Here is a 15,594-nt window from a genome sequence, read left to right on the forward strand (position 1 = left end):
ATGTCGTGGAGATTTATTCTGGGCACAGACCGAACATGCCGCTACATAAGAGGCGATGTCGGCACGGAGAGTTGGCCACCAGAATAAACGAGAGACGACCCAGGACAACTGGTTCCTCCCCGGATGACCGGCAGTCTTGGAGTTATGGTAGGTACGCAGCAGGCGGGTGCGCAATCCCTCAAGTACGAAACATCTACCATCCGGTCTCTCGGGAGGAGCGTCAGTTTGAGCTGCAAAAATTTGCTCCCCAAGGGGAGAAGTCAAACTGGTGCGAATGACAGCCAGGATCTGATCCGGAGGTATGACCGAGGTTGGCTCAGAGTCCTCCTTGGACAACTCAGAGTATTGCCGCGACAATGCATCAGCCCTGACATTCTTGGAACCAGGCAAATAGGAGACCACAAAGTTAAAACGCGACAAGAACAAGGCCCATCTGGCCTGACGGGGCGTCAATCTCTTGGCCTCCGAGAGATACGTCAGGTTCTTGTGATTGGTAAGAATGAGGACCGGAATCGCGGAGCCCTCGAGCAGGTGCCTCCATTCCTTGAGAGCCTGAATGATGGCCAACAGCTCCCTATCTCCAATCTGGTAGTTGCATTCTGCAGAGGAAAGCTTCCTGGAGTAGAACACACAGGGAAGTAGGGGTCCATCGGGCGACCGACGCTGAGACAGGAGAGCGCCTACTCCCGTCTCAGATGTATCAACCTCGAGGACGAAGGGCAACCCAGGATTGGGATGAGACAGTATCGGAGCCGAAGCGAAGGTGGATTTCAGAGCCTCAAAAGCTACGATGGCCTCGGATGGCCACTTGTGAGGATTACTGCCCTTCTTGGTTAGGTCTGAGAGAGGCTTTGCCAGCGTGGAGAAATTCCTGATGAACTTCCAATAATAGTTGGCAAAACCCAAAAAGCACTGAATGGGCCGAAGACCATTGGGACGAGGCCATTGCAGAACCGCCGCAACCTTCTGAGGGTCCATGGAGAATCCCACCGCAGAAATGATGTAGCCCAAAAAGGCAACCTGGGATCGGTGGAATTCACACTTCTTGAGCTTACAAAAGAGTTCGTTCTCACGTAACCGTTGCAGCACCCGCTTGACATCCTGGATATGGGACTCCATGGAGGCAGAGTAAACCAGGATGTCATCCAAGTAAACCACCACGCACTGATGCAACAAGTCACAAAAGAAATCATTTATGAACTCCTGAAAGACCGTGGGCGCGTTACACAACCCGGCGGGCATCACCAGGGATTCATAGTGACCGGTTCTGGTGTTAAACGCGGTCTTCCACTCGTCCCCCTGCTTGATCCGTACGAGGTTGTATGCCGCCCTAAGGTCGAGTTTGGTAAAGACCGTTGCTCCCTTGAGGCAGTTGAACAACTCGGTAATCAACGGGATAGGGTAGGCATTCTTGATGGCGATTCGATTGAGACCCCTATAATCGATGCAAGGCCTCAATTCACCACCCTTCTTCTTTACAAAGAAAAATCACGCTCCTGCTGGGGAGGTAGACTTACGAATGTGCCCCCGGGAAAGTGCATCCGCAACGTATGGCCTGATTCTCCGCAACCAAAAGAGGATACACCCTGCCACGCAGAGGAGTGGCACCGGGTTGCAAGGGTATGGCGCGGTCGTAAGGACGATGGGGAGGTAAGGCACCAGCGCACACCTTGTCAAACACGTCCAGGTACTCCCCATAGACGGTAGGCAACACAGAGTCCGAGGAGGCACACAACACCTTAACCGGCCCACGGATGCACCCGGCCCCACACTGTTGAGACCACGAGAGAATCTCGGCCATTCGCCAATTAAAGGTTGGATTGTGCCTCTGGAGCCAGGGATAGCCCAAAACCACAGAACAGTGCGGGGAAGAAATTACCTGAAAACAGGCCAGCTCCCTGTGAACAGCCCCAATAGCTACTTCAACCGGCAGGGTCTCATGGGTAACCTGCGGCGGTTGCAGGGGCCTGCCATCTATCACCTCGAGAACCAATGGGGTAACTGCAGGGGAATGGAGTGCTGGGCAGCAAACGAGCTGACCATAAACAACCCGCCGGCCTCAGAGTCTACCAACGCCTGGGTCGTCACTGAGCCCTCCGCCCAAGAGAGGACAACGGTGATCAGTGGTTTAACTTTACGGAACGCCGGGGAAGAGGAAACTCCACCCAAGATCTGTCCCCAACAGGATCTCAGGTGCGAGCATTTCCCGGACGGATCGGACAGGACTGCCGAAAGTGCCCACCAAGGCCACAGCACAGGCAGCGACCCTCCCGACGCCGAGCGGCCCGCTCTCCCTCGGAATGGTGAGCAATCCCCAGCTGCATGGGCTCACCGCCAGACAAGCCATCCCCAGGAGGCGTGGGAGGAGAGGGAGGAACGGGTGGGACAGAAAACGCAGGCGCCAGTCGGTTGGGAGGCCTCCGCAGGCGCTCCTTGAGTGAAGGCCTTTCCCTGAGCCTGGTGTCAATCAGGATTAGGAAGGAAATGAGTGCTTCCAGCTCCACAGGCAGTTCCTTGGCTGCAATCTCGTCCTTCAATGCATCTGAAAGGCCATGAGAAAAAGCAGCCACCAGAGCCTCATTGTTCCAGCCCACCTCTGCCACCAGGGTACGAAACTCTATGGCGTACTCGGCAACGGTCCGTGAACCCTGATGCATGGACATGAGCATCTTGGCAGCCGAGGCGGAGCGAGCCGGCACGTCAAATACCCTACAGAAGGTGTCGACAAAACCGGAAAACTCGTGAATCACCGGGAAATTCCTCTCCCATAACTGATCCAAAGGAGATCCTGTTGATCAAGTCTGGCGACTAACATGGGAAGCGAAGGCGTACCTGCACCGTCAGGATTCATGGCATTCGTGTAATGTCAGGGCAGGAGCTGTGGAACGGACAGGCAGGCCTAATGGCAGGGTCACGCACTGACTGACGACAACCACCACCCACAGACCGGAGTCCCTCAGGGTACGGAGTCTAAGCCCCAGGCTGCCCTTCACCAGGGCCCCTGATGGTGGGGATAGACTTGACGCAGCCAGGGACCAGGTCGCGGCCCCTGAGTCACCCCAGCTGTGGTAATGGCCGCCGCCAATGGCGCATAGCTGGTAGGAACCAGATAAGACAATAGCGTAGTCGGACAGGCCGGGTCGATAACAGCGGGACAGACAGTACAGAACGGTAGACAAGAATATACAGGTCACAAGCCGGGTTCAGCAACGGGAGGTCAGATAAAGGGATAATGCTGAGAATAGTCTAGTCAAAGCCGAGTCAGTTTCCAGGAGGGCCACGAGAGTAGAAACAGAGCTTGCTGCAACACGAACATACAAGACACGAATGCAAAGAGCAAGTGCAGACAATAGGCTTAAATGTGATCAACCACACCCCTCGGGGGGATGGACCGCAGAGGCCTGAAAGCATAAAAGGCTCCCACCATGCTCTGCAGAAACCCAAGATGGATGCCAGCACATGGAGCAGCATAACCTCTGGGAAAAGGTGGGACCTTGACAGTAAGTCTGAGTACCACACTTTTCTGGACCAATTCAGTGCAATCATTATCACCAGAATACACTCCCTTCTGAGAAATAGGCAAGGGTGAATCTGGAGGGGCAAAAAGACATAGACCAGACTAAACAGATTCCATGGTGTCCCCAAAGTGCCCACTCCAAAGCCCAGAGGGTCCTTGGACCTAGAAACAAACCTATCCAATTTGTTGTTGAATCTGGACACCTTCAGATTCAAATCTAGAATTCTTTATATGTAGCAAAGGGCTGGAGGGCTTTTATTCCCACAGATTCAGACCATGAGAACCTCTATCTACCAATGTTCCGCACCTTGGATGTAAATTGCACCCAGAGCTCAAATATTGATGTCGCCTAAGAAAGGATTTGTGTATGATTCCCTTAAAGTGTTGCAACTTCTGGTGTCATGCTGTAAATTGATGTAGGCTATGGCCATGACATTACCTGACTGGATTCTCTTGTTGGGTGTCCACACAATAGAGTAGTCCAGCACTGAAGGGACAACCAAAACACTGAATTCCAGAATGTTAATAGTAAGGTGAGCTTCCACCAACAATCAAGCCCCTTACACCGAGAGGGAATCCAGGATTGCTTTTTAGTCCATCGAGCTGGTATCCATTATGAGAACATTAGGGCAGGGATGTGCAATTCCTAACGCCCGACATCCGGGACATATAGCTCTGGGCACTGGGCAGGTAGTATGTTTTTTTTTTACATTAAGCCCTGTTGCAGGTTAAAGCAGTAGGGTTTACTTTTTTTTCCTGCCCCTTAATGGAGCGCACACTGGAGTTTCATTTCACCTCCTCCCTCCAGCTAACTGCAGGCTCAGCCTCCCTGCCTCAGCACTGCTTTTCCCATAGAGCTCACGTGTTGCCATCCGACTGCCAATTGTCTGACAGCCGCCCACACTCCTGCCACCTATTGGCCACCAGGTCCTCTCTGTTACTGACTTCTTTATTTGACAAGCCGCACACAGCCTCTCATGAAGTGTAGTTCCTGCTTGGAATACATACAGTAGTGCTCTCCAGCCCGCAGACAACTACACATCTCGAAGCCGGGGGGGAGGGGTGTTTGCTGATCCCACTAGTCGGAGCACAGGTAGTACACTACCATCCCTTCTGTCAATTACACCCACTGCTGCTGAGTAATGCTTATCCAGCCCACCTGCCTGGGCCTGGAGGTGGCTGCTAATCCCTGCCTGTCCTCCAGAGCTTGGGAGCACCACCACACTCCTTCCTCAGCCAGGCCTGCCCTCGTTATGTCACCTCACATTGTAGGCAGGAAAGCTACACAGCCATGGAGGATGGACACACAGCCTCCCTACCCTAAGCACCTGGTGTCCATCCCATGAAGTATACACACAGCCTACCTATGCGCTTGTACTGAGCACCCAAGTGCTTCCCGTGTATGAGGGTAACCTGAAATAATTACGTTTTTTTTTCCTATTGGGGTTGGCACCCTATTTACTTCCACAGCAGATGCACTTCTGCTGAGCATTAGTAGAGCCCGACACTCCCCTTTCCTGATGAGCACTGATTGGGTCTCTGCAAGGTCTCTCCCCTCCCTGCGAGTCCCCATGTGTTTTGGTTAAAATGTTTTTCTTTCTATCAGGACAAGTAGATTGAGACCCCGGTTTAGCCCCTTGGATAAAATTTCCACACTCCTGTAAGGGGCTTTCCTCACTCCAGCACCGAGTTTGAAATCCACCACAGTAGGTGGTCAGACACCAAAGTTGAAACAGTCTGGAGTGAAACTGAGTGTATGGTACAGCCTTGAAGGTAGCATCTAATAGACCCTAGACCCTCATGCAAACATAAATAGAGAGTTTCCTCTGGGCCTGGGAATGAGAACTTAGATACAGAAGTTTCTCTTGAGGCAGGAAGATCCTTGACAGGACTGTGTCTAGCATCAGGTCCAGGTACTCCAATTAGTTAGATTGGTCCAGTGTTGATGAGATGGACAAACAGGAATGCCTAAGCATTCCAGATGTCTACTGAGGTCAGAAAATTCCCCAGAAGGAGGGAGGCAATGGCAAACCTTGCAAATTTCATGCAAAACTCTGGAGCCTGTAGGAACAAGTTGAGAGTCCGGGGCCAGACTCCCCAGGTCTGTAAAACGTAAAAAAAAGGTTTGAGTACAAACCTTGAAAGCATTCTCCAGTTGGTAGAGAAGTAATAGACCCCTGAAAGAAAAGCTGTTGGGCAGCAGAAAGCAGATCCATTTAAAACCCTTAAAAGGGGTACCACTCAGATGCCCTAATGTGTCCCTCCAGCCAGTTCTACCCTGCTGCCAGGTGCAGGACTTTCTGGTATAGGCTCATCAAGCTCAGCGATAGGTCCACAACATGGTGCATCCCCGCACTCTTCTAATGTACACTATAGTTTTGGGATATCAAATGGCTTCAGCCTGGTCTGCACCCATGGGAGAAATATCCCTCTAATGCATTTCACTTAATGAGGGCTTAATTGTTTTACTCCCCAGTCAAAACTAGCCCTACCAGCAAGTGTATCAGGAAGGTCTTAGATGGTTTGGGGAGTTTTAGTAACCCCATTCTGGGAATCTGGGAAGAGTGAGCAGATTCCAGCTGCTTCAAGGCTAAGAAGCATCTGTAAGAGCAATTGTGGTATTCTATAGCTTTTAAGAAATCTCCAAAAGGTGTGTCATCCTGATCGGATGCTTCAGCAAGTGAGGAATCCTTCTTAACTGTAACTTCCTCTTTGGGTACCGTGTCTGGTTCAAATGCAAAATCCAAGACAGATTCAGGAGGAAGAAGGGCAAGTGGAAGGGGCAGCTGTGAACCCTGCTATTAATGGCCTCAATATAGCCAGAAATTCTGCCCATAAAATATGATGTTGTGGCAGATACTCTTTTTATACACATAAAAGAAGCTGGAGCGGCTCATGGGCCAGCCAAATTTCCAGAGGAAGGAAGGGAGCCAGAGGGTTACCATCATTAAAGTAGAGGGTAATGATCTGCCGTGTTTGAGAAATAGTCCCCCTGGAAGAGTACGCACAACCTCTGTAGCAATAGAGAAGGAGAGGGAATGCCTCACTGTCAAGCACTTTTAGGTTGCTGTAGCCCAGGTACAGCTGCTTTTACATTGCCCTCAACAGATAGGAATCAGGAAATGTTGCTGGTCTAAAGTCCAGCTTGCAATAAGGAAAAACAGGGTGGACAGTCGCAATAACTTCCATAAGAACAAGGCATCACAGAAAGAGCGCAGTAGTGTCCGGTTTGAGGAAGTGCACGCTTTTGGGGATGCATGCAGATATACAGTTGCAAGAAAAAGTATGTGAACCCCTTGGGATTACATGGAGTTTTGCATGAATTGGGCATAAAATGTGCTCTGAACATCATCTAAGTCACAACAATAGAAGAACACAGTCTGCTGAACATAATACTACACAAACATTAGATGTTGCCATGGTTTAATTGCACATAACATGTAAACATTCACAATGCAGGGAGGAAAAAGTATGTGAGGCCCTAGCTTAATGACTTCTCCCAGAGCTAATTGGAACCAGGAGTGAGCCAACCTTGACTCCAATCAGTGTGATGATATTGGATGTGTTGCTGACAGCTGTCCTGCCCTTAAAAAACCACACACCTGTTTTGGGTTTACTGGTGTCAAGAAGCACTGTCTGATGTGAACCATGCCTCGCAGAAAAGAGCTCTCAGAAGACCTACGATCAAGAATTGTTGACTTGCATGAAGCTGGAAAGGGTTACAAAAGTATCTCCAAAAGCCTTGATGTTCATGTGTCCACGGTAAGACAGACTGTCTACAAATGGAGAAAGTTTAGCACTGTTGCTACTCTCCCTAGGCATGGTCGTCCTGTAAAAATGACTGCAAGAGCACAGCGCAGAATGCTGCATGAGGTAAAGAAGAATCCCAGAGTGTCAGCTAAAGACCTACAGAAATCTCTGGCACATGCTAACATTTTTGTTGACACATCTACAATAAGGAAAACATTAAACAAGAATGGAGTACATGGGAGGACACCACGGAGGAAGCCATTGCTGTCCAAAAAGAATATTGCAGCACGTTTGAAGTTTGCAAAAGAGCACCTGGATGTTCCACAGCACTACTGGCAAAATATACTGTGGACAGATGAAACCAAGATTGACTTGTTTGGGAAGAACACACAACACTATGTGTGGAGAAAAAAAGGCACAGCACACCAACATCAAAACCTCATCCCCACTGTAAAACATGGCGGAGGGAGCATCATGGTTTGGGGCTGCTTTGCTGCCTCAGGGCCTGGACGGATTGTTGTCATTGATGCGAAAATGAATTCCAGAGTTTATCAAGGCATTTTGCAGGAAAACGTACGACCATCTGTCCGCCAACTGAAGCTCCGCAGAGGATGGGTGATGCAACAGGACAATGACCCAAAGCATACAAGTAATTCAACAAAACAATGGCTGCAACAGCACAGAATATGCCTTCTGGAGTGGCCCAGTCAGAGTCCTGACCTCAACCCGATTGAAATGCTGTGGCATGACCTTAAGAGAGTGATTCACACCAGACATCCAAAGAATATTGCTACACTGAAACAGTTTTGTGAAGAGGAGTGGTCCAAAATTACTCCAGATCGTTGTGCAGGTCTGATCTGCAACTACAGGAAACATTTGTTTATTGCTGCCAAAGGAGGGTCAACCAGTTATTAAGTCTAAAGGTTCACATACTTTTTCCTCCCTGCACTGTGAATGTTTACATGTTATGTGCAATTAAACCATGGCAACATCTAATGTTTGTGTAGTATTATGTTCAGCAGACTGTGTTCTTCTATTGTTGTGACTTAGATGACGTTCAGAGCACATTTTATGCCGAATTCATGCAAAACTCCACCTAATCCCAAGGGGTTCACATACTTTTTCTTGCAACTGTAGTAGAGTCACAATAGGTGCTCCACTGACTGTATATGGTGCCAAGATTAAATTTAACACTGTCTTTCCAGTTCTCTTCCATGACCACCAGAGAGGTGGTGGGCAACTCCCTATGCCATTCAAAGGGGTTCCTAAGGAAGAAGGGCACCCTGGGTACATTTGTTTAAATGCTTCCATGCTGTACTCACCACAGTCTCTTAAACAGGATTAACAGGGGATAAACTTTTTCCTTGCTTTGCCCCCCCCCCCACACACACACACAATGGGTTTACCCTCTTGGGGGCCTTCAGGGACATGGCCCTAAACCTGTAAAGTTTCTTTAAGTGGGAAAAAAAAAAAAAAAGAGTCCATCACCTAAGGACACTAAGGTGAGCTGGGAGCTGGAGGGATTATACAGTGGAAGTAGCTTTTTGCCAGTGTCACCTAAAAGCAACAATATTTAACCCAGTTGTAAAGATTAAAGAAGCCTGTACTGTGGCACTAGGAACATTCAATTTAATGTGAGTACTGACTGACAGCTTGCATAAAATACAGTTAATGCAAGTAAATTAAAAAAAAAAAAGTAATTACTGCAATGTGCTTAATATACAGACAGGGTCACTACACAGGCAAACTCACCTTTGTAAAAAAGGATCTCACAACACTGTTTGCCTTCTTCAGCTCTGGCTGGCCGCCATCTGCATTCATAGCAGCCTGGATAATTCTGACAATGTCATCACTCAGTTCCAACTGTGAAAGAGTCAGAAGGCATGTAAACAGTATGCCATTATCTGATCAATTTTATACTTAAAAAATGTACTGTTTTCTTCTATATCCATTACTGACTTTGTTATTGTTATCACATGCAGTACAGCATTCCGAAGCTAAACTAACCTTATAATAAAAGGAAATCATCCTAAACTGTGGCAAAAATCATTTCCCCCACTCTCTACATGCAGAGAAGTTTACCTGATCATTCAGATAAAAAGTCAATTTGACTAACCTTTGAATTTACCGCAAAACTTACATTTTGGGTGAAGATTTTAATCCCTTTTATCAGTTATCAAAAGGTTAGAATGACCTTATTATCATGAGACACACTGAAACTTACCACAGAAGTGTACCTGCCTTGGTCCATCTTCCTCTTCACTCCCTCCAGGTCACAGGGCGGTTGGTCATCTTGCTTTCCAACTTGGGTAAGAACAGGAGGATCAGGACCCTTGGGAGAGTTTCTTGAATGCATATTCTCTTCTGTCTCAGGATTTAAGTCAGGTGGCTTTGCTGCCTAAAATATTTATTCAAAGAGAACAGTTTTTGTCAAAACCAATTTCTAAATGATAAAAAAAAAAAAGAGATTTGTTTTCTCCAAAGTTATATTAGCCTGTGTGTCTAAACTTTGCCCTTTTTTGTCCAGTCAGTCACTGGGTCTGTTAGCTTCCAATATTCCCATTTCAGCATGACTAGTGAGAACATATTTACCTACCATTTTCTACAATTAGATAGTACCTGTGTGCCACTGCCTCATACTTGTCCAAACATTGTTAGCAGTCTAAATATTTCCATTAGCCTAAGCAGGTGAATTCAAGATCAACAACCTGGAGGCGTCCTGGATACAGTTGGTATAAAGGGTGCCTCCAAAAATGTAATTTCCTGCTTGGTGATTGGCTCACTGATTTTTCTAGAAGTCTGTACTAAGATACAAGATCTAAGTCAGAGTTTAGGCACCACCATAAAAAAATTTAAGCTTTGGTGAGATACTTCCTAAGGCCTCATGTACACGAACTTACCTAGTCGTTAACCTCTTCTGGCAGCATAAAAACGCTAAAGGCGGCAAAAACGTGTGTAAACATGGTACTGCGTTTAGCGCTTGGACGATTATTCATCTGATTGGCCACAGTATCTTCCATTGACATGGATAAACGCCCAAGAGCTAAACGAGGCTAGCGTTTAGCAGTGTTTACAACCGTTTTTGCCGCGTTTATTGGTTTTTGGCCAAAACATTCCTCTCCTGAACGTGGTTATTCTGCATTCAAAAGAGCAACATTTAACTGTCCTTAACCTCTGCTGCTCCTAAACTCTGGTAAAAGCCAATGTGTACATGAACCCATAGGCTTTTATTGAGTTGAGTTCAGGGGCTTTGGCAAAAGAATGCCGAAAACTCCTAAACTCACGTTTAGGAGCAGCAGTATACATAAGGCCTAAGGGTTAACTACTTCTAAAGGGATGCAGACACTGCAGCTTCACTCATTAGAACGCAAAAAAGTACACTAGTTGATTATAATGAACCAGTTACTCCCATTCAGAATGAGTATGAGTGTCTATTAAAACCCTGCATAGATTACCATGACTGAAATGTTTTATCAACAAAAGTGAGTAAAACCTAATACACACAATCAAAAATCGTAAACCCCCCCCCAAAAAACTCCACTTTTTTTGTACGATAATCTGATCGTTAGTACACAGCTTTTGTCCAAAATTATTAGAAGGGAAAAGCAAGAACATTTTTCTCGTACGATATCAGATTGCACGATTTTCATTTAATCAGTACAGTTTTTGTCTTAAAATACAATAAATACATCACTCCAAATTTTTATTCTGTCGTACGCGAATTTTTTTAGCTTTAGTAACCTTATCATTTTCGATATGGAGACTAGCATGCAAAAAAAAAAAAAAACAGACGATCATTCGTCCGATATTCTCAACGTGGTTACAGGGCTTTACTTTTTAACCACTTCCCGTCTGGCCCATGTATATAAACAGCCGGACGGGAGCAGTGCAGGGGTGGGTTGCCGTTCATAAACGGCACCTGCCATTTTAGCCTGTGCGCGCTCTCTGGGAGCGCACAGCACCGTGATCCGATGCCCACTGTGTCCTGTACACTGCTGTACGGGACCTCTGTGCGAGGTCCCGATCATGTGATCGCTGACTGGCCAATCAGTGATCACATGAATAGTAGTAAGCAAGATGTCACTTCTGACATTGCTTACTATGTGTGAAATCTGTGAATGATCACAGAGATCACATGGTACAAGGCTATTCACAACAACCTCGTACCATGGGATAAGCTGTGAACAATCACCGCTCACACAGTATTTCTCAATGGCTGCAAGAATGCAGCCAGAGAGAAGGAAAAAAAAACAAAACAAAAACAAATAATATAAACTAAAAATGTAAAAAACATTTTTAAGTTATAATTTTTGGTTATAAACTAATTTGGGTTATTTTTTTTTACTAAAAAGATGACTGAATACATTTTGGCCAAGATTTATGAAGAAAGATTATTAATTTGCAAAATTTTAGAAGAAAAACACTTTTCAAAATTTTTGGACTTTCATTTATATAGCAAAAAAAAATTAAAAAGCCCAGAGGTGAATAAATACCACCAAAATAAAGTTTTATCTGTCTCAAAAAAGGCTAAAAAATTCATATGGGTACAGTGTTGCATGACCGCGCAATTGTTATTCAAAATGTGATAGTACTGAAAGCTGAAAATTGGCCTGGACAGGAAGGGGGTAAAAGTGTCTGGACTTGAAGTGGTTAAAGTGTAAGCAAAGGCCAATATAAGACAGGATTAAAATACTGCTTCCTCCCCTTCTGATACCTACGGCGCATACTGTTTGTAAAATAGCTCACTGTAAATTCTTTCTTATTTTTAAATCTGCTTTGGTGCAGTCACTTGATCGATAAGCTGCAGCTCCTGTGTCAATGAATGGCTTGACAATGAGATATTTACGCAGAGCTAGTTTACAAACTGTATGCAGCGTGGGTATGAGATGTAGGAAGCAACAATTACAGTTGTGTTTAAAAGTATGCATACCCTGGCAGAAACTGTGAAATTTTGGCATGGATATTGAAAATATCACTGATCATGGCAAAAAATGCTCTTTTTATTGAAGGATGATGATTATATGAAACCATTTATTATCAAATAGTTGTTTGGCTCCTTTTTAAATCATAATGATAACAGAAATCACCCAAATGGTCATGATCAAAAGTTTACATACCCTGGAATGTTTGGCCTTGGTACAGACACACAAGGTGCCTCACACGGGTTAAAATGCCAATTAGAGATTAATGTTTCACATCTGTGGCTTTTTAAATTGCCATTAGTGTCACTGTATAAATAATCAATGAGTTTGTTAGTTCTTACGTGGAAGCTCTGACTAGGCTAGATACTGAGCCATGGGGATCAGAAAAGAACTGTCAAAAGTCCTGCGTAACAAGGTAATGGAACTTTATAAAGATGGAAAAGGACATAAAGATATCCAAAGCCTTGAATATGCCAATCAGTACTGTTAAATCACCTATTAAGAAGTGGAAAGTTCAGGGATCTCTTGATACCAAACCAAGATCAGGTAGACCAAGAAAGATTGCAGCCATAACTGACAGAAGAATTGTCCGGGATTCAAAGAAAACCCCACAGGCAACCTCAAAAGAAATACAGGCTGCTCTGGAAAAAGATGGTGTGGTTGTTTTTAAGGAGTACAATACGGTGATACTTGAACAAAAATTAGCTGTTTGGTCGAGCTTCCAGAAAGAAGCTTTTACTGTATACTGTCAGCTCAGATTCAGCCAAATGCAGCAAAGTTGATTGGACAGTGCTTCACAGTACAGATGGACAATGACCAAAACACAATGGAAAAGCAACCCAGGAGCTTTTGAAGGAAAAGAAGAGGAATATTCCGCAATGGCCGTGTCAATCACCTGATCTCAACCCAATTGAGCATGCATTTTACTTGCTGAAATCAAAACTAAAAGGCAGAAAGATCCACAAAGAACAACTGAAGACAGCTGCAGTTAGAGCCTGGCAAAGCATCAGAAATGAGGAAACCCAGTCTGGTAATGTCCATGTATTCCAGACTTCAGGCAGTCATTGCCAATAAAGGATTCTCAACAAAATATTAAAAATGTACATGCTATTTATGATTATATTCATTTGTCCAACTACATTTGAGCCCCTGAAAATGGGGGGACTGTGTATAAAAATGATGCAGCTCCTAAAATTTGTACTTGATATTTATGTTCAACCCCTTGAATTAAAGCTGAAAGTCTGCACTTCAAATTCATTTGGATTGTTTCGTTTTAGTTTATTCTGGTGGCGTACAGAGCCAAAAGTATGAAAATTGTGCCTGTCCAAATATATATGGACCTAACTGTAAGTGAGAGAAAAGCACATTGGGATGGCTGGGGCAGAAATGGCATTGGAAAGCGCTTCTATTTATTATGAAAAGTGAAATTCTTCCCAAAAAGGTGAACTTATCCTTTAAGGAAAGGATTTTCTTTGACAATCTTTCCTCTCTCATGAACCCCAATATTAATATAGTGTTCTTTTTAAAAGTTACTTGTCCTGTCATGTGACCGCAAAGCTTCTAACTTTATTCAAACCAGGTAGCTGCTGGGCGTGTTTAAGTGAGACCTAATTACATCACACATGGTGATAGAGCTGGATGTGGGTGGGGCTGGATGGTTCAGGGGTGGGGCCAGGTGGGAGAGAGGTGGGGCTGAGTGGTACAGGGGCAGGATAGGATTGGGGCTGGGACTGATGGGGCTGGGCTAAGTGGGCTGTGCTGGAATGACTATACAGAGATCCTGACCACAGTTTAGAGAAGTGCCGGTGATCAGCGACATTGAGCTGAACAGGCACAACATCCTTTGTTAGACTCAGGAGATAGCAGATTGTCTATATTAGACTGTTTCTAATCTAGACAATCAGCAAATAAGATAATGTAAAATACAAAATTTATATTTGTTATACATACTAAATAAGGGCAGATTTTGAGTCTTAGCTGGAATTCCACATTAATTTAACAAGCTGAAGTTAGAAGCTGATTGGCTACCATGCACAGCTGCACCATTCTGCACTCTCCAGTTTTAGTAAATCAACCCATCAACCCCTACGAGTGTAACTCCTCCTACACCTGTACCTTGCAAACCACTTGTGTGCACCGTGGAATGTCATATTAAAGATAATGAATTAGTGTAAGTCCTCATGCACACTGGACATTTTTACAGCTGCTGTTTTTGGCTTTTGATGTTTTTTTTTTTCTACAGCCAGTAAACTCCCCAGCATGCTATCCTATGTAATAAGCATTTTTTGCCAAGGGCGTGTTTTAGGTGGAAAAAAAACCCAGAACTAGTAGATTTCTAGAGGACTTTTTCAGCTGTAAAAACGATTTAACGCTACAAAAACGCAGCAAAATGTGGTACATCGCGGCAAACTGGTGTTTTTGGATTTTTTTTTTTAGCAAAAAAAAATATTTTTTTGGTCAAAAAAAACCTAAAATATTGCAAGTGCTAAAGTAAACACATGATAACATATGCGGTGCAATTAAATATTGTGATAAAATCTAATAATTCCACCTGTGTAACAGCGCCAAGATATACATACACATCTAAAAAACTGACATAAAAATAACAATTTTAAATATTGTCCATCATGCTGGAATTTTTTTCTTAAACCACAATGTGCACTTCCTATATGATCTTCACCAAATACACTGGTACAAAGTAACTTGGTGTAATAGTAAAAAGAGTGCCACACTACTACTTCATACTGCTTATTTATACCAATTTGCAAGAGCTATAAAAATGGCATTTACAGTGCAAATGAATACCATGATATAACATGATAACTACACCTGTGTACAGTGTCACACTGTTCATAAAAATAAAAAGTAAATACAGTTCAAAATTCTCAAAAAATTGTCCATTATGCTGGAAATTCCTTCTTGAAACACAATGTGCATATCATATGACATCTTCACAAAGTATACTGTACATGCATAAGTGTCCAGTATTTCTAAACCTAAAGCAATACAGTGTCCAATGCTTCCACCACTGTAAGCCACAACCTGCAGAGATACTTAATGATCACTAATATCACACCACTTGACCACCCGTGTGTGCAATACACCGTGTGCACAATTATTAGGCAAGTTGTATTTTTGAGGATTAATTTGATTATTGAACAACTACAGTGCTCTTGGTCAATCTAAAATGTTAATAAACCTCAAACATGAATATTTAAGAAAGTAAAAGTGAGGTTTTGGCTTTCTAAGGAGAATATCTATGTGTGCACAATTATTGGGCAACTATTGGTGTGCAGAGTTATTATGCAACTAAATGAAAAACATCTCACTTGTTTATTTTCATCTGTTAAAGTGAGAATAAACAAACAGCTCAAAATTTACAAATAAACATTTCTGATATATATA

General features: G+C 44.4%; 1 protein-coding gene across 1 annotated transcript in view; it reads right to left on the reverse strand.

The window, feature by feature from the left end:
- The window catches only part of KMT2A (lysine methyltransferase 2A), a 409,829-nt gene that overhangs the window by 152,202 nt on the left and 242,033 nt on the right, over positions 1–15,594 (reverse strand). The window contains exons 16-17 of the mRNA XM_089657321.1: positions 9,492–9,665; positions 9,020–9,130 (exon numbers count right to left, since the gene is read on the reverse strand). Coding sequence (XP_089513447.1) covers positions 9,020–9,130; positions 9,492–9,665 — 285 coding nt within the window. The remainder of the gene's footprint in view (positions 1–9,019; positions 9,131–9,491; positions 9,666–15,594) is intronic.

Source organism: Staurois parvus, unplaced genomic scaffold, assembly GCF_062004578.1.
Source record: "Staurois parvus isolate SC_StPar_1 unplaced genomic scaffold, SC_StPar_1.0 ptg000981l, whole genome shotgun sequence".
Classification (NCBI taxonomy): domain Eukaryota; kingdom Metazoa; phylum Chordata; class Amphibia; order Anura; family Ranidae; genus Staurois; species Staurois parvus.